The 19732-nt window shown below is 42.0% G+C and overlaps 1 protein-coding gene across 1 annotated transcript; it reads left to right on the top strand.

Annotated features, from left to right (window-relative positions):
* Positions 1-6: 6 nt before the first annotated feature.
* Positions 7-18906, top strand: LOC137794380 (protocadherin Fat 3-like; the record flags this gene model as incomplete). Its single annotated transcript, XM_068591098.1, has 33 exons — positions 7-97; positions 206-420; positions 622-780; positions 916-1037; positions 1177-1359; positions 1472-1586; positions 1701-1982; positions 2278-2628; positions 2703-2876; positions 3008-3538; positions 4495-4859; positions 5100-5253; positions 5838-5945; positions 6085-6268; positions 6541-6761; positions 7437-7889; positions 8180-8314; positions 8422-8815; positions 9744-9940; positions 11373-11526; positions 11625-11858; positions 12100-12278; positions 13515-13728; positions 13826-14040; positions 14453-14590; positions 14778-14921; positions 15005-15202; positions 15630-15901; positions 16044-16606; positions 16720-16851; positions 16998-17155; positions 17267-17774; positions 18753-18906. Coding segments are annotated over 33 exons (7697 nt in total), but the record flags the coding sequence as incomplete, so codon positions are not given.
* Positions 18907-19732: the final 826 nt, after the last annotated feature.

Raw genomic sequence — 19732 nt, 5'->3', positions numbered from 1 at the left:
TATGAGTCATCTCCCATAGGCACTTCTGTACTACAAGTGACAGCCTTGGACAAAGACAATGGGATTAATGGGCAACTCACTTACACTATGGAAGCAGGTGTGGATTCAATTTCTAAGGCTTTGTCAGAGAAAAACCATTTGGGATTCAAATTTGTTTTTTCGTATTTACGAGTAATGTTTTCTGTAACTTTTCCACTACTTTTAGGGAACACCGGTGGTGTGTTTGGAATTGATAATGCCACAGGCCTTATCTTCATTGCCAGGGATCTGGATATCACTTCTGTGGGCTTTTACACTCTCACTGTGCGTGTCACAGACAGTGGATTTCCTCCATTAATGGCCACCGCTTCAGCCCGCATCTCCTTGATACTCTCTGACTTTTCCCAACCCAAATTCTCTCAGAATGAGTATCAGGCTGAGGTAAAGAGTGAGATAGAAAACTTAAAGAATAGGTGCATGGGGGAGAGGTGTGGGAAGGTAGAGTTATATGGAATAAAGAAATGCTGGGATGGGTGGATGGTAAATCTCTAGATACACAATAAATGATTATCATCGCTGACATCGTGCACATAACTCGCCAACTTGCGTAAAATGTTATAATCGATGTCTTTGCATTTACAGATAATGGAGAACAGCACTATTGGAACACATGTGACCACTGTTAGTGCCCTCAGCCGTTCAGCTCTCATATACGATATCAGCAGGGGCAACGAGGAGCACTGCTTCTTCATCAACCATCATACTGGTGTAATCACCACACGTAGACTTCTTGACTTTGAGGTTTGCTAATGCTTCTGTTTCAGCTAGAAAGTGTATAAATACTGTTTGCCAAAGTTCATTGTTGACAGAAGGCGAGACACAAGAGTGGAATTTTAAGGTAGCACTTTTACTCTCTGCATAATTGTATTTCGGCAGCAAACAACATCCTATTTTCTGGTGGTGCATGCCCTGAGCATGGCTGGAGTGGAGGCCAGCACCACTGTCATCGTCCAGGTGGGGGATGTCAATGATAGCCCACCAGTCTTCCAACAAATCAGGTATCAGTGGTAGTCAAAGAGCTATTGCACTGACATTCTCCTATGCTGTTGGCTGAGACGTGTTGAGGCCCGCCATGTCATTTTCTGGAGTGATTTAAGTATGGCTTTCACAGCAGTATCCTTTTTTTTATCCGAGCAGGTATGTGGGCGCAATCAGTGAGGCTGCTCCAGTCAACAGCGTGGTCTTGGGAGAGGATGGTAACGCTCTGGTCATCCAGGCGACGGACAGAGACCGCAATCACAACGCCTTGTTAGTGTTCCAGATCGTAGACGAGACCGCTCGTATGTTTTTTAGCGTGGACTCTGGGACTGGATCAATTCGGTAGGTGAAACCAGACCAAATGCAACACTCTTCAAGATGTTCAAATTCACCTTCATTTATATATCCAATACTTTCTGATCTTCTTCTTATTTTAATATTTCTTACATTTTAGCACTATTGCCAGTCTGGACTATGAGACCTTCTCAGAGTTTCTCTTCCAAGTTCATGTTAGAGACAGTGGTCAGCCTCCGCAGAGTGCCGACAGCCCAGCAGAGGTTGTTATAAAGGTAAGTATCTGCCATATGAATCAGCTTTTACTGCTTCATGAACCATTATTGACTCACTTTGATTCTTGTATTTTATTTGTGGACATTATTTTCACTCTGGATACAACGTCATAGGTGATCAACATCAATGACTCACCTCCAAAGATGTTACAGGATACTTACGAGACAGTACTCCTCCTTCCAACCTACGTGGGTGTCGAGGTCCTTACAGTTGAGGCTTTTGACCCCGATATGACATCTAACCTCACCCTAAACCCTGACAAGTCCATAACCTCTATGCTAGCTTACTCTCTGGTGGACAGCAATGTGGAGCACTTCTCTGTGGAGCGATACACTGGAGTTGTGACTGTCATCAATCAAAACCTCAGCAAAGACCGTTACCGCTTTACCGTGAAGGTAAGTGATTGACTACATGTGGTAAGTGGACATAAAACATGCATATAATGTTAATGTGTCTTATCAAGCTTTGATTAAAACCATGCAGTTGGCTTCGATTGGCTTACGTTAATGTTTTCAGCACAGGGATAGATGCAGAATTGTGCACACAAATCTCAGAAGTTTTCAGTGTCTTGAGTACTACAGCTTGTTGACGCAGAGTTTTCAGCATAGGCAGAGAAGTACTTGCTTTCCCACTCAGTGCTAAGGGTCTAACAAGGCACTCTTACCCTTCGGTATTTGTTTGCTTTAAAAGGTATGGGACGGGCGTTTCTCCAGCATGGCGACAGTCACAGTGCTTGTCCGAGAAGCTATAGACAGCGGCCTTCTCTTCACCTTCCCGGTCTATTCCGCCTCCATCCGAGAAAACATACCCAATGTCACTTTAGTGACTGTTGTCAACACAGTCGGCCACCGTCTGAACGAACCATTGAAGTACACTCTGCTGAACCCCAGTGGACGCTTCAGCATCCGGCCGACCTGTGGAGTGGTGCTCACCACTGGTGTGCCTTTTGACCGGGAGGTTAAGGAGAGTTACGAGTTGGTGGTGGAGGTCAGCAGAGAAGATGAGATACTGAGGGTGGCGAGAGTGACTGTGCAAGTTCAGGTGGGCGTCTCTTTTTATTCTTTCTTCACACTGACCCATTTTGGATTTTTGGAAAATAATCGTTCTTTGTCTAGGTGGAGGATGTGAATGACAACGCTCCAGAGTTTGTGAACCTCCCCTACTACGCTGCAGTGCAGGTGGAAGCAGAGCCAGGGTCAGCTATTTTCAGGGTATCAGCCATTGATCAGGACTACGGTCTGAATGGAGAAGTGACATATACTCTCAAGGACCAGCATAGAAACTTTCTGGTAATTTGACACTTTCCTCCTATTAAATGTTCCCTAAGTATTAAATGGTGGGCTATCAATTTGATAATCCATGGATTTGTACATTGTTATGTTCTTCATGTTACAAACATGTATGTATATATTTCATGCAGGTGAACCCTTTGACAGGAGAGCTGACCTTAAAGAGGGCCTTTGAGGCAGACTTATCCAACGCAGAGTACAAGGTGGTCCTTGTGGCCACTGATCGTGGCTTCCCCCCTCTGTCCAGTGAGGTGGAGCTGCCCGTTACCGTAGTAAATAAAGCCATGCCCGTGTTTGACAAGCCCTTCTATGGCGTCACTGTCCGAGAGGATGTGGCCGTCTCCACCTCTGTCCTGTGTATTAATGCCACCAGTCCTGAAGGCCAGAGCGTCATTTTCACCATCACAGATGGAGACCCTTCCCTCCAATTTGACATCGGCTTTGACACAGGAATTATCAGTGTGATTTACCTGTTGGACTATGAGACCACGCAGTACTACAGGTTAACGGTAAAGGCCACAGATACTCTGTCTGGAGCCAGGTCTGAGGTTGATGTGGACATTGTCGTGCTGGATGTGAATGATAACCCACCACTGTTTCAGAACACCTCCTACTCCGCTGTGCTCACTGAGAACTCCATGATCGGAACGGCCGTGTTACAGGTGTGTTTGTGTGTGTGTGTGTGTGTGTGTGTGTGTGTGTGTGTGTGTGCGCGCGCGCATGCGTGTGTGCGTGTGTGCGTGTATGTGTGTGTGTGTGCTAGTGTGTCTTGTGTTCATTGAGTGAGTCCATTGTGTACTCTTACTCAATAATTGTTTACACTTAGAACTCACTTCAGCAGTCTTGCAGCAGCACATAAATATTATATGCCAAATCATTTACTTATGAAAAGAAAGTGGGATATTTCTCTAGAAATTTCCCAATGGAAGCTCTTAACCTTTAGCGAATAATCGACCAGTGCTGTTGTTGCACTGAGGAACATATTTGCACAAGATCATTCTCAGACGCTAAATTATTGAATTCATTGGTTTCGGAAGCAATTTTGTACAAGTTCAACTTAAGGTAGCGTCATCAAAATATAATAATGGCCATATTTGACCATATTGCTGAAGTTTAGCAACAATCACAAAGACAATTTAAGAATATTAGATGAAATGAATGTTTATCATTCCTTAAATTGCACATGTAGTATTGCAATATTGGTCACCACATAGATAATGCATTGTAAATACATGTTTTTTCATCACTCAGTAGCGCTGGTGGGCTGATTGAACAAAATTAACTTTTTGTTGTGAGGAAAACCTAGTTATAATTATATTTTGTTACTGCAATTCAAAGCAATTGATCAAACCAACTTACTCCCTCTACCGCAACATGAATATCACACTATTTATATTATTTTCAAGTATTGTACTTGAACAAAATTATATTGCTGATACCAGACAATATTTTGATATAGTTTTAGATGCAGTATCTCAACAAAAAAACAGAACTTTATTTCCTCTTTTCTATTTGGTGTTACTGCGTGTAGCTATAGTGCATGTCAGGGTGAGCAAATCTGACCATATTCTGAATAGTGCATGAGGGTGTTCAAAGTTTGCTTTTACTCTCCCTGTAGGTGTTTGCCCAGGACCAAGATTCAGAGAAGAATGCCCTGGTCATTTACCAGATCCTTTCTGACATCTACAACAGCACCAACTACTTCCACATTGACAGTAACAGCGGATTGGTATTCACGGCACGCCTACTGGACTATGAGCTCATCCAACGCTACAACTTCATTGTCAGAGCAACAGACAGTGGAGACCCTGCCCTCAGTAGTGATGTTAGTGTCACTGTGACTGTCTTTGACACAAACGACAACCCACCTAATTTCAGCCAAGCGCTGTACGAGGCTTTTGTTAGCGAGCTGGCCCCCCGAGGACACTTTGTGACTTGTGTTCAGGCGTCGGATGCTGACATCTGTGATGCTCAAAGGCTGAGGTAAAAGAAGCTTTATAAAGTTGTGGGTGTTTTCTCTGTAAATTGATGACTAAACCTTTCAGTCCACTATGTTTTACAAAAGCTTATTTCCTTATAGGCAATCTAATTGTTGTGTTTTCCATGTTCTATTTGTCTTTTTCTCAAGCCCAAGCAACACAAGTGGTTATTTTTAGCAGCCTCTAATTGAAATATTATAATACAACATGAACACCATTGCACTCTTTTTTGATTTACTTTTAGATACAGTATTCTCTCTGGGAATGAGAAAATGACTTTTATGATGGAGCCAGATACAGGGGTGCTCAGTCTGTCTAACAAGAGGAGACAAGGCATGAAACTCTCGTATCAACTCAATGTGTCTGTGTCAGATGGAGTCTTCACCAACACTGCTCAGGTGAGACAACTTGCAATTTAGTTCCATCAACAGATTTGCTCTCTCTTTTTTTTTTATTTTTAAACCTTTGCAGTGTTTATACGTAGCAAGCCAAATAACCTTTTATAGCAAGCCATCACTTCAGATTTATCACAAACACTCCCAGCTGTCCAGTATGGCTGTTTACCACTGAGCAGCTCTGCAGTTGGAGGTTAATGTGTGTTCATGTCATATTAGATTTATTGTGAGAATAAGCTGCCAACTGGAAAAAATGTTCACATCTGTCTCGTAATAGTAATTACAAGTGGGCTCTGGTACCCCATAGCTTGGGTATAGTCTATCATATGTCGTAGCAATAACATAACACCCCATTCTTTTGCTGACATGATGTGAACACGGCGTAGCTCCACAGCGAGTGTGTACAGCTGTATCAATCGCCGTTTGGTCTCAAGCGTGTCTGAGGCTCTTACTTTTCCTGTGCCACTTTCATGTAATCATGTTTGACAAATCAGTCGTTGATGATTTTTGTGATGGCTTCAACTAAATGTCAGCAGACATGAGGATGTTGACGCGATGTGGATTATAATGATGATGGTGATCCCCAGGTGACTGTACGTGTCCTGGGAGCCAACCTGTACAGCCCGGTGTTCAGCCAGAGGTTCTACCTGGCTGAAATCCAGGAAAATGCCCCTCCAGGGTCAAAGGTCATTCAGGTAAGTTATCCATCTTACTACTGACTCAGTATTGTTTCAACCAGGACATTTAATAGAAAACTCCCTCCATGGATGATGTTATAGAAACTGGTAATGACCATTCTGACATTATTTTCTGAATCTCTGTATGGACTTCTAGGTTCGTGCAACAGATGAGGACTCCGGGCTGTTTGGCCAGATCACCTACTCCTTCATCAATGACCTGGGAAAAACTCAGTTCACCATTGATGCAGATGGAGTCATATCCACCGCTCAGAAATTAGATAGAGAAAATCCTCTTTACAAGGACATGGTGTTGACCGTTATGGCCCTGGATGGTGGAGGTATTCCTGATTCCCTGATAAAAGCAATCGTCACATCCGCCAATATAATACAATATCTACATACACACAAGTCCTACCTCTTAATGTGACAGGTCAAAGCCAACAAACTGAGCATTCATGAATATTTAAGCAGACAGATGCATTACATTTTAACATCCAGAACTACAGTTAATGAAAGAGTGTACCTTATCCGGCAAATGATGTCTGTATTAAAACAACATACATTTGACAAAAGCTTACGCAGACATTTATGTTTATGACTATTTTTTCAGGCCGTGCTTCGTTTTGCACAGTTCGAGTGGTTCTGGCTGATGAGAATGATAATGCCCCTCGGTTCAGAGCTGTTGAATACCGTATGAGCATCAAAGCAAATGTTGCCAAAGGATCCCTGGTCACACAGATCCAAGCCTCTGACACTGATGCTGGGTCGAATGGGAGGATCACCTACTCCCTTTACAGTGAGGCGCGCCTTTCACTGGTTGATGTGCTGGAGGTAAGCACGTTTATGTTTCTGTATTTTATTTTTAAAAAATACTTGTGCTAGATAGCTGTTTGCTTACTTTTAATAGAGCTGCACACATACTCTCAGTTCAGTCTAGGAAAAAACAAAAGTCTAACCAGATCCAATCCTAAATAAATGTATTTAATTAATTAGAGTAAACTCATAATGTATGCTATAACCCTGATTTTCCATAAAGAGATGTTCTCTGACACACACTCCCTGTTTCATTGGATTAGCAGCCATCTGTTACTGTAATTATACATTTTTACTCATTAAATCAAAATCAGTTCCATTAAGATTGATGCCTCGGTCAGTGTTGGCTATTCCAAAGGGAAACACAATTACAAGCCATGAGTAAATAAACAACAATTACTGTAAATTAAACACAAAACTGTGGTCTAAATGGCTAATATAATATGAATGAATATAAAGAAGGTAGAAGTAGCATATCAATATTAATAGATACCAAGTGCAAGCTCATCACATACGGACAAATAAAAGAGAGACAAAAGACAAGACCTAATTCTAACCAGTCCAAGCCATTAAAAGAAAATAGTAGGAACCTGTTGGTTTAAACACAGTTGACTTCAGGCTGAGGTACAAAGAAAAATTTAGGATTATTGTCTCAAGTTGATTTAAATCACATTGTGTTTTTCTGGTGAACAGGTGGAGCCAGATAGTGGTTGGATGATGACTAAGAGCACCGTGGACCACCTCCAGGGGACTGTGCTGTCCTTCTTTGTCAAAGCCACAGACTGTGGTTCTCCCGCTAAGCACTCCCTGGTGTCTGCCTTCATTCACGTCGTCCCACCGGATGCTTTTGTTCCCTCCTTCAGTCAGCCTCAGTATTCCTTCACCATCCCCGAGGACACAGCAGTAGGAACAGCTCTTGGGTCTGTGTACATGGCCCCTGGACAAACAGGGTTTTTCACTGTAGTCGGAGGAGAGACGCTCGACAGCAACAAGGGAGGGACCTTCTTGGTGGAGAGGGAAACAGGTCTGATCCGTCTGATCAAGCCACTGGACTATGAACTCATCAGCATCTTCTGCTTCAAGGTTGCGGCAACAACAAGACGAGACCTGATCGAGTCTGTCTCCACTGTAGACCTGGAGGTTAAGGTTGGTGATACAGTTAATTAGAGTCAGTTATTTTCATTTCACTTTAATTTAACACAAGTGATTGTGTTAGGGACCACACATAGCCCATGCATAAATATGATCACGGATGTTTTAACACTGATGAGAGCAACGCATGTTTCCAAAACACAATTGTGTAATACAATTTAAAAATGTAAATGGAATTTAATGCAATTGAAATGCCATATTCATTTTTAAAGAAATCTGAGAATGAGTGGATTTTCATTTTAGACTTTGTTAGACTGATTCAGTTAAGATTTGTCATGTTGCAGGTCCTAGATGTGAATGACAACAAGCCAGTGTTTGAGACTAACACCTACGTGGCCACAGTGATGGAGGGGATGCCGGTAGGAACAAGAGTGGTCCAAGTGCGTGCGCTTGATCCAGACTGGGGCTCTAATGGTCAGGTGTGTGACAGCAAGGTTTAGCTAAGTTTGTCTTTTGGGTTTCTGCTCTGCAGTTGGTTGTAGGCACTTTTAAAAAGCAACTACCATATCTTTTCTTTACATTACAGGTAACATACAGCCTTGGATCTCTGCTCACCTACAACTTGGACTTGACAAAAGACGCTCGCTCCGTCAGCGGCCTCATCACTACGGGTTCTGTCTTTGCTATTGACAGTAAAACAGGCTGGATTACCACAGTGAGTCAGATGGACCATGAGGCCTGCTCCAGTTACAGCTTTGAAGCAGTAGCCTCTGATCTGGGGGAGTTACAGTCGCTGTCCTCCACCACTGTGGTAACCATCACTGTGTCTGATGTTAATGACAACCCGCCGCAGTTTGAGAGGGAGCTGTACCGGGGAGCAGTAAAGGAGAGCGATCCTCTCGGTGAGGTGGTAGCTCTTCTAAAAACCACTGATCGAGATGGCACAGATCAAAACCGCCTCGTCAACTTTTACATAACTGGTGAGGAAATTAAGAAGAATGCTGACATATTATAATTCAACCCATTCTGCTGCAGTAATTGGACCTCATGCAGTGAGATAAGGGGGTGTCGCATATAAATTATACTCTGGCCTAATGGGGTGGCTATTATTAAAGGTCAACATTTTTTATGAATTTCAACTCAAATGTCGAGCACAACTAAACATTTAGTTTTAATGTTTCCTTTTGATTTGAATATTTAAAAGGTATGCATGATATAAGAACAACGTTAAGGAAGGCAGAGAAAGCCTGTATATTCACATGACAAAGTATTTTTGATTTAATATATATATTGTGCAATGGAGCCAACGAGCCCTCTAAACTTATGCTTTCAATCATTCTTGCAAAGTATATGAAGTTAATAAATTAGATGGATTTCCAAAATAAGAAGTGCTCCTTCACAAACTCACTCATGACTTTACGAGGTCATCCTTTTTATGGAAGTAATAAAAAAAAACTCGCGAGGACTCTTCCGCAAAACTGTCACCTTGAAACTGAGCGTAATGTTTATCATTCACATAACACTGTCTTATAACTAAGGATGATATATTTTGGCCTTGTGTTTTGGCATTTCAAAATACTGATTGGCCTAATGGAACTGTGTTCAAATGAAAGGTCAATCTTTTTTTTTTACTTTCAAAGGCCATTGCTACTACACCACCAGCTTGGTTTACGCTGTGATGACAGATGTTTGTTAATTCCGCCAAAGGGTACCCGCATCATCGTGTGTGTGCGCATGTGTGTGTGTGTGTGTGTGTGTGTGTGTGTGAGTGAAGGGTGGGGAGCTGATGCTTATTCTTCCCGTGAATGAATAAGACTTCTAGTTTCTTCAGTTGTTTACAATACATCTTCAACTCTGTCTTTGCCGTGATGTGCCAGCGTTATAATCCTTCATCTGTTTAATTTCCAGGGGGAAACCCCCGGGGCGTGTTTGGCCTGGCACTTGTGCAAGGAGAGTGGAAAGTTTATGTGAGTGGTCTGCTGGACCGTGAGCAGCAGGACTGGTATATGCTCAACATCACAGCCAGCGATGGCCTATATGTCGCTCGCACTGCAGTGGAAGTTACCGTCATCGATGCCAACGACAATAGTCCCATCTGCAACCAGGTCAGGGATACAGACAAATTGAGATGGGTAAAAAAAAAAGTGCAAACAAATATGGAGCAGACTGGAACATAGGACGATGAACTATTATTTCTCCTGTTTATGATTTATGATATGAATTGCCTTTATCCGCTGTGTGTGTTCAGGCTAAGCACGTTCCAATCAAAGTTTTGTCTAAAAATAGCAAAAAAAACATCCCTTTTAATTAATTGACATGATAAAATAGTCAATATATAGTAAATGTTAGTGAAAGGGCAAGTCAATTATATAATTATTATGATTCATTATATCATGCAAAAAACTGAGGACAGCAAACAGTAACTGCACATTTTAAAATACTGTTTTAATGTTTACACTTGCATAATACATATTTGTATTTATGATTTTGTAAAAACAGACAAAATCTGGAGTTCTAGCAGAACAAGATTTGTTCAGTAGAAATATTGATACCAAAGTATACCAAAGTGTGAACTCAACATGGATTGATTCAAACTTAGCATCCTTCTACTTTATTTTAGGGACTGTTCTGTAACTTTGGGTTTTACACAGCTTTTATGTAGAATATGATTGCATTTTACCCAAATATCCAAACGATAATGATCTCAAAATTAAATAAATGAAACAAATTAATGAATCAGTGATAAAAACATTTTCTCAGTGGGCCAATTCCTACCTTTTAACTTCTTAACTAAAATGAGTGTGAATGCTGTGGCAAAAGCTGATCTATAAAGGGAAGATAATTGGGCTGCGCAATCTTCTGAGAAAATCCCTCTTCATTTAGAAATACTATCATTCCTTATATTTCACCCAATTAGTTTATGACTTTTCTTCCCCCTCCAAACTCTTACTGTTTAAAATCCCCTGTCTCCCCGTTCTCTTCTTACATTCTCTTTGTCATCGACAGTTAGGCCTGTGGAGTATCATTAAATGTATCTCAAGACAAAGACTCACACTACAACTATAACATTGTTATAGTGGTTGTTGTTTTTTTATAAAGAAATGCTTTAGTTAGTTTCAAGTAGTGTATTCATCAATTGCAGCAATACTTGTTTGATGGACATTCTTTTATTAGTTTTAAATATGCATATTAGTTATTTTCATCCTCAATTAGTTATGATAGTTTTTCTGATTGTCATATCATTTCAGCTATATGTATGCAGCACAAAAGCAGCAGGGTAGACTCACTGCAGTAGTTTTCCCATCGTGCTGATGTGATTAGGGTTGTAGTGAGGTCACAAAGTTATTTTCTAGACTCCAAGTGAAGACAGGGTCAGAAAAGGGCATTAAACTCTTCTTTCCATCACCAGGGATAGGCTGGTGATGCAGCACCAAACAGTTGAATGTGATTTTTGATGTCTTCAGCAGAACTTTTTTGTTTTGTTTTCAGACCCTGTGGTTTTATTTTGTTCTTGTATATCTGTGTGTGCTGTGCCAGGCGGTGTATAGTGCCTCTTTTCCGGAGGACATTCCCACTAACAAGGGCATTCTGACAGTGGGTGCAACAGATGCTGACTCAGGCTCGAGCGCTGAGATCCAATATTCACTGTTTGGCATCGGGGTAGAAGATTTCTACATGGATGCAAACACTGGTATGTTCAATTATCTTTTTCCTTTTCAAAACAAAAAATATGTCTCAGATCAAACATCCTTTCTACAGCTTTATACCCCTCTCCATTTGTGTTGTAAGGTGAAATGCGTACGTCCACAGTCATGGACCGTGAAATGACACCCACCTACAAGCTCATTGCCCAGGCAACTGATGGAGGAGGGCTGTTCTGCCGCTCTGATATTTCTCTCAAAGTGTTGGATGTAAACGACAATGCCCCGTCTTTCTCCTCTACTCATTACCTGGCCAGTGTATATGAGAATGCCGCCCCCAAGGCTTTGCTTACCCGGTTGCAAGCCAGTGACCCTGATGAAGGTGAGTCAATATGGTGTTATCAACTGGATTTGTAACCACGATGTCTCTAAGCATTTAAACTTGACTTGTCCTTGAGAAACATTTTAGAAACTAATTATTCCTACCAAAGAGATTCCCGACAGCTGTTTAATAAGGAAAAGAGACACCAGATCATTTAGATAGATGTACAAAATGTATGTGATGATGTAATACAAAAGAAAGACTACCAGATTGGGAAAGATGTGTTTTCTATTTTCTCCAGGTCTTAATCGTACAGTAGTTTATTCGCTGGTGGATTCTTTCGAGGGATTATTTTCCATTGAGTCGGTTTCTGGGATGGTAATTCTGGAGAAATCGTTAGACAGAGAGAACCGAGACTCCTATCGTGTGCGTATCCAGGCCACCGATCAGGTTGGGCAGCAGGGGGCGCTGTCCTCACAGGTTAGTGGTTCTAGTGACACATTCAACTGCAGTTGTATTTGTTTGCCATGCATTATTGTATTCACTAAACCTAAATTTTCTGATTAAGTATTATTACAAAAATGATTCACAATCCCCCCCCCAAAAAAAATGATACTCCGCCTGAAATCGCTAGCTGGGAAAAACAGTACTTTATTGAAAAACAGTCTCTCCAACATTATATATATATATATATATATATATATATATATATATATATATATATATATATACACACACACACACACACACACACATATATATATATATATATATATATATATATATATATATATATATATATATATATATATATATATATATATATATATATATATATATATATATATATATATACAATTAAAATGTACACATTAAAAGGTGCATTAGTCAGCTATGGAGTCATCTACCTTGGGCTGTGCAATCTGTATTTCTTTTCATACACATGACTGAGAAAATTCAATGAATAAAAACATGGTGTTTACTGAAAAGATCAGATAAAGAACCTATTAGATTTAATCAAGATAAATTGTTATCAGATTGTGGGACGGGAAAGACAGGGAAGGTGATAGTTACAAACACAGAGTTAGCAAAACACTCACTCGGTTTCTCTTTTCTCGGGTCCTTTTGAGACTGCCAGAACAAGTCAATAGCTGAAAACAAACACCAATCAAAAGTGGGGTCACATGTGATTGTTTTGGAAGCATTTTGTAGCAGTTGGTATCACAACCGCTCAGGTAAAATGCAATAGTTTTAGCTGTAATGACAACTCTAGTGATAGTATTGATTTCAGGAGTATCTGCGCCAGGCTTAATAATGTAATAGCAGTAATATTTTGGCAGCCCACTTGCAGTAAGTGGAACTGGGATCAAGTCTTCTCATCTATGACTCAGTACCATATGCTGCTTGTAGATGCCAGGAAAGACGATTGAGGCAAATATGATAAAGGTCTGATGTCAAGACTAATGCAGATAGAAAGCATCTAGTCCTGTTATCCATCTCAGCACCTTTCTATTGAACCATTCCTGAGATCAGCCAAAGCATATTTCTAACTTTGAATAGAGTTAACCATCTGAACAAATACTAAGATGTAACCATTTTTTTACCCCACACCCACTGGTAGTTATTTCTAACCTAATGCTTTGGGGAAAACTACCACAACACATGCACACAACTCTGAGGGAGCAATACAGACAAATGAGTTGGTGTCTCACTCAGGTTGATTTGACCATTTTGGTGCTGGATGTGAATGACAACGCCCCAGTCTTCCAGAGGAGGGACTATGCTGTTACTGTCCCCGAGGATGTAGCCGTGGGGACCGAGGTGCTGCGAGTGTTGGCGACAAGCGTTGACATCGGACCGAATGCTGAGATCACCTACAGAATCCGGTCGGGTAACGAGTTAAGAAAGTTCACCATAGACGGAAACCTGGGTGAGCAGAGGCCCATAAGTGTTGTTACTTTCAGGCCTGAATGCAAAACGTCTTCAGTTGAATCCTATATACATGCCGTACTATGTGTATGTTTCAGGCTCTATTTCTGTGGCTGATGATTTGGACTTCGAGGTGTGTAAGGACTACTATCTCACCATTGAGGCCTGGGACAGCGGGAACCCTCCTCTAAGCACAGCGACCATGGTGACCATTGAACTCATGGATGTCAACGACAACGCTCCAGCCTTCAGTCAGGGCATCTACAACGTGTTGGTCAGCGAGGATGCGTCTGTTGGGCAGACAATTACAAGGGTAACATTCCATTTCTTCCCCATCTTAAGAAAAGACTGTTTGCTGTCCTGGCTCCGAGATGGTAGAATGAGCTCTCTATTGACATCAGGACGGCAGAAAGGCTCTATGTCTTCCACCGCAAACTAAAAACAGATCTTTTTCGACTATACTTTGAATAAAGAAAGTAGCACTTTAGTAGCACTTTAGTAGCACTTACATGGCACTTACTGATAGCGCTTTGTAGTTTTGCTTTTCTTGAAAAAGTTGTACTTTTTCATTCTTGTTGTTCTGAGTTTGAGCTCATGGTTGAATGCACTTATTGTAAGTTGCTTTGGATTAAAGTGTGAACTAAATGGAATGTAATGTAATATTTGTCTTTCTAAACTTTTAGTTTTTCCTTTAACTTTTCCTTCACTTTGTGTTTGCTTTTTAGGTTTTGGCAGAAGACCTGGACAGCCAGGTGAACGGGCGAATCACCTACTCCATCTTGAAAGGCGACCGGAGCAACCACTTCTGGATTGACCCGGTCACAGGACTACTCAAAGTCAACAAGCGGCTCGACAGAGAACTCGTAAGGATGCATCCATAAGTACAATATCTCATAAACAATCAATAGTAATTTTCTGGTTCATGAGCACAGAAAGTATGACGCCCGCTCAAGGTCAACACTCCATGAGGTCTCATATTATGCAAGCATAGCAGTGGATGTCACATTGCCTGATACATGCAGATGTGGCTCTCCCCCCCTCCGGCTCCAGGTATCCAGGTACACTCTGTCGGTGCAGGCTTTTGACAGTGGCTCTCCCGCCATGTCCTCCACTGTCACCCTCAACATCGACATATCCGACGTTAACGACAACCCTCCTGTATTCACTCCTCCAAACTCTACCGCCGTCATACAGGTAGACCGTCTATGTGTGTTTGCATGTATTCGTGTGTTTTCGTGCATGGGTCATCTCAACTGCCTCTCTCCCCATACTTCCAGCTAAACCAAGCTGCTGGCACCACCCTGCTGAAGCTGTCACTCAGCGATAAAGACTCCCCTAGAAATGGCCCTCCCTTTGAGTTTCGCATCGTGTCAGGAAATGAGGGAAATTTCTTCTCCCTGGACCAGACTGGAACTCTGAGATCCAACCGTGTGTTCGGCCCTGAAGCCCCCAGAGAGTTCACTCTTGAAATCCAGGTGGGAAACGGGTGTTTTGGTTAAATCAAGGAAACCTTGACGGATAAATACACTGTGATATCATGGTTACACACATTAGGCACAAGGAGCCAGCCATTACTCTCGGGCTATCACAGTTTTGGGTTTTAAAGTGACATTATATCAAATAATTTACACAATGGAGACACTATTTACACCCCTCATACGGTGACATTGAAGAAGGTTCTGTGCTTTCATATTGACAATTACAGCTATATGACTACCCAGGTTTTCTTTATTGTTATGGTTTGGTTATATCTGCCAGTGGAGCGAGGGTAAACCTTGTAAAATTACCTTCTTATACCTATCTTTATGCTATAACCATGTTTTCACCTATTCCTCAGTAAGTAATTCTACCCAAATGCACCCAGCAGTAATTGTTTTTGGGTCCTTTTATTTTTTCTCTTAGGCAAGAGACTCTGGTAAGCCAAGTCTTACCTCCTCCTCCTGGATATTTATGAGAGTCATCGGGAACAGTCAGTACAAACCCACCGTCACCCCCCTGGAAATCTTTATCGTCATGGTAACGGATACCTTTCAGGGTGGCCTGATTGGTCAGATCTATGCAACGGACCGCGACCCCAACGACGTGCTGTCGTTTACCCAGAAGCCTCAGCCCATGTTTAAGATAAACAGGCAGGATGGCAGCATTATGGCTCTGCCGGGCCTGGAACCTGGCAGGTACACACACACACACACACACACACACACACACACACACACACACACACACACACACACACACACCCTCGAGGCTACAAACTGGTTGGTATGTAAAACAAAATGTTTGTCAAAACACAACACATTTCTTTTGCTCTCTCAGATACCAAATGAATGCCACAGTGAGTGACGGACGTTTTGCTGTGATAGCGGACGTGTCCGTCCAGGTCGAACAAGTGACAGATGAGCTGCTGCGCGGCGCCCTGACCCTACGCTTCAACTCCCTGTCCCCGGAAGACCTGCTCGGTCGCTATCTGAACCAGATTAAACTAATTTTGCGGGGACTCGCCGGCTGGAATTGGTCACCAGGTCAACAGGATCCCTTCCACTTACTCAGTGTACAGCCAGTGATAGGGACATCTGACGTGGACTTGCTTCTAGCCATGGAGATGCCAGAGACGTCAGGCAGCGGGAGGACGGGTGGGATCTACTCCCAGCAAGAGTTGTCTGCAAAGCTGGAGGAAGCTGCAGCACGGGGCCAGATTCGAGGTGTCCTTGCTGGGGCAGTGGTGGTGAGCAGCGCTTGTTCTGGGGAGCTGAAGTGTGGGAACAGGGTGTGCGAACAGAGACTGGTGATGCAGGGTGACTCGCCTGTCAATTACAGCACAGAGAGAGCCAGCTTGGTGTCACCGAGGTTCAGCCTCACAGAGACCTGCACCTGCCCCGGTGAGCACTGTACTCATTGATGCACTTGCAATCAAATTTAGACCAGCTCACATTGACGGTGTCCTGTATATTCATCACTGCTGATAGTAATGTGTGTGCCTTTTTCCAAACAGGAGGGACATGCCCCACTCGTGTCGAGCTTTGTGAAGGTCAGTCCTGTCCAGCAGACATGCAGTGTGTCCGTTCTGGTCCTACAGCGCCATCTGTCTGCCAGTGTCGGACTGAGGGACTAGACGAGTGTGCAGGTATTATTTCATCCTTCTTTATCTTTGAAGTTTGGACCTGTGTATATGATTAAGGTAGCCACATTGCAAGAATTTGATAATGTGAATTGAAGCCTTTCACCTTTAACTTCATCCTGTACCTATGTTGATGTTTCGTGCATATGCAGGCCAAACCTCTCTAAGTTTCTCTGGGAACAGTTACATCAAGTACAGAGTGACAAAGAGTGGCCAGAGTGGAGAAATGAGGCTCGGCCTGAGGATCAGAACACTTCAGAGAAGAGGAGTCATTATGTTCACACGCGTTAACCCCTGCACCATGCTGAAGGTAAACACATTAACATTTGGATGAAACTCTTTTCTCTGTTGTTTCCCAATGTCAGATGTGCTCAGCAAAGGGTGTGCAGTATTTCCGTTGTCATTCCTTTTCCTTTCATAGATTGAAGGTGGTCGACTCTGGTTCCAGCTGGACTGTGACAACACCCTTGGCATTATGGGTATCTCTGGCAGACCAATAAACGACGGCCTCTGGCATGCTGTTGTTTTGGAGCTGACTAGGAACTACACCCTCCTGTCATTGGATGACAGCTATGTGGAGCGGCGGCGAGCAGCCAGAGCCCCTGTTCGCCTTTGGCCTCTGGCCCCAGATTCATCCTTTTTCTTCGGGGCCCAAGTGAGGCCACCGAACGGGCAGGACGAGAGGCCGAGCACAGGGCCATGGAGAGGTCAGGCAGGGCAAGAACCGCCAAGAGCCCAGGATGGCTTTCAGGGATGCCTGGGCTCACTGATGCTGAACGGTAATGATCTGCCACTCCAGAATAAGAGGAGCCGTTATGCGGAGATAGCTGGGCTGAGCGAGGTCAAGTTGGGCTGCGTGCTTTATCCAGATCCATGCGTCAGTCAGCCCTGCCTCAACGGAGCCATCTGCAGCAGCCTGTCCTCTGGAGGTCTGTGTAGATGTCAGTGTGAATGAGTGTGGGTTAGTCGTCTTGTGGTATAAATAAATGATAAAAAAAAGAAAGAGATTTACTCTGTTTTTATAGCTTGAGTGTGAGTTTCAGAATTTTTCTTTTTGCCTCATTTTAATTTGATGGCTTGTATATCCAGTATTGACGATCGGCTTGTATCGTTGTTGTATTGTATTATTTAGTCAGTTACCCCCGGTGTATCAGGGTAAAATTACTTATAGCTAGTTAATTACATTAATACAATTATTTTAGGTCTAACAATTTTTTGAAAAATGTATCTTTAATATATGCAAATGAGGCATAATCTTATCAAATGTGAGCTAATTTGCATACATTTTAGTAACAGAAATCTGAACCTTGGATAAAGCCAGGCTCAAAATTATAGTCAACGTTTTTTACTGAAGGACTTTTGGATATCTCTTTGTATCACACCAGCCATATTTTCCTCATGTTTTTAGCGATAAATATTATATAAATCAGGCTATGAATGATACATGAACAAACCCCTCTGTAAAAACCTTTTGCTTTGGTGTGTGTGAGTTCTATTGAAGTGGAGATTTCTGGCTTCTGGAGTACAATGAAAAAAAGGTTGGCCTTTAAAGATATGTGTTGTCCATACATCCATACATTTTGCAAGATACTACAAGGAATTAGAGTAACAACACTTAATATAGTGTTTAAATCACCATGAAACATCCCCAGTTGATTACTTACACATATCTGAATTATATCGTTTAAATATGCAAATGACGTGAAAACTACAAATGCAAAAGACAAAGTGTATTAAAATACACACCTAAATGTGTATTTTGGATGTTAACCGCAAATCTCAAAATTGACCAGTCCATCATATGTTTTGCTTGCTTGTTTTCCCCCTTAGGACAATGGGACATTGTGTGTTCATATGTATCCTTATACACATTATTATTTGACACATTTTGAATCTGTCTCCAACAGGCGTCATGTGCAGTTGCAGTGCTGGCTTCACTGGGGGGCGATGTGAAATTGAGTTGACATCCTGCATGCCAAACCCATGCCAGAATGGTGCGGCCTGTAAGCCGGTCGGCAGTGCATTCCTCTGTGGCTGTGCTCGAGGACTCGGGGGACTTATGTAAGATAAAAGAGTCTGCACACCACCCTCTAAGACCTTTGAGACACAATTTCAGATTATGAAAACAGTTTTGTATGTCCTCAATGCCAGTCAGGTTAGTGTTGGTATAGATACACTCAAACATGAAAGAATGTGTGTGTGACTCAGCAAACACACTCTCACTCATTAGCCCACATTAGCATCTAAGTACCGATTGTGTTGTTTTAGTTGATATTGCGTGACATAAATTAGTGTTTCTAATTGAATTCAATATAATTTGGGTTGAAAAGCCTGTAATCATTCTCTCGCTGGCTTTTTAATTACAGCTCAGTAATTGCCTTTGAAATAACCTCGCTGCTTGTGGGGTTGTTCGATGAAGCCACCACCAGAGAGCAGTTTGCCCTCATTGGAGAAAATGGCTCTGCTCTTTTATGATTTTTACAAAGATGTAGAAAATGTTGAATTGAATTAAATGTAGCTGAATAATCAGGAAGATGAAAATCAAGATTCTTTCTTCAGGCATCAGATTGTTTAAATTATCAAACTTAATGATACATAAAGATTGAGACCATAAAGCACATTCTATATTCTGTAAAAGCAAACAACTGTTGTGTGTAATTGACAAAAAAATCAAACATTTTTTTCTTGCAGATTGATGATTGATACATCCATTTAAATAACAATAAAATAGAGTAAATTCAATAAAATCCCTAAAAAATGTGAAAATGTCCCTTTAAAAGCTGAATCATGGACTCAGAAATACAAGGAAACTTGCTGAATTTACGAACTTTGTAAATTGGGGTATTCAGTATTCATGAGCAGATATCACTGGGCAACATATCCGACA

This window comes from Clinocottus analis, unplaced genomic scaffold (assembly GCF_023055335.1).
Source record: "Clinocottus analis isolate CAN_PGR_092001 unplaced genomic scaffold, fCliAna1.0.p SCAF_242, whole genome shotgun sequence".
In the NCBI taxonomy this organism is placed as follows: Eukaryota; Metazoa; Chordata; class Actinopteri; order Perciformes; family Cottidae; genus Clinocottus; species Clinocottus analis.
Note: the sequence above shows the minus strand (reverse complement) of the source record. Positions and strands in the feature narration are given on the sequence as shown.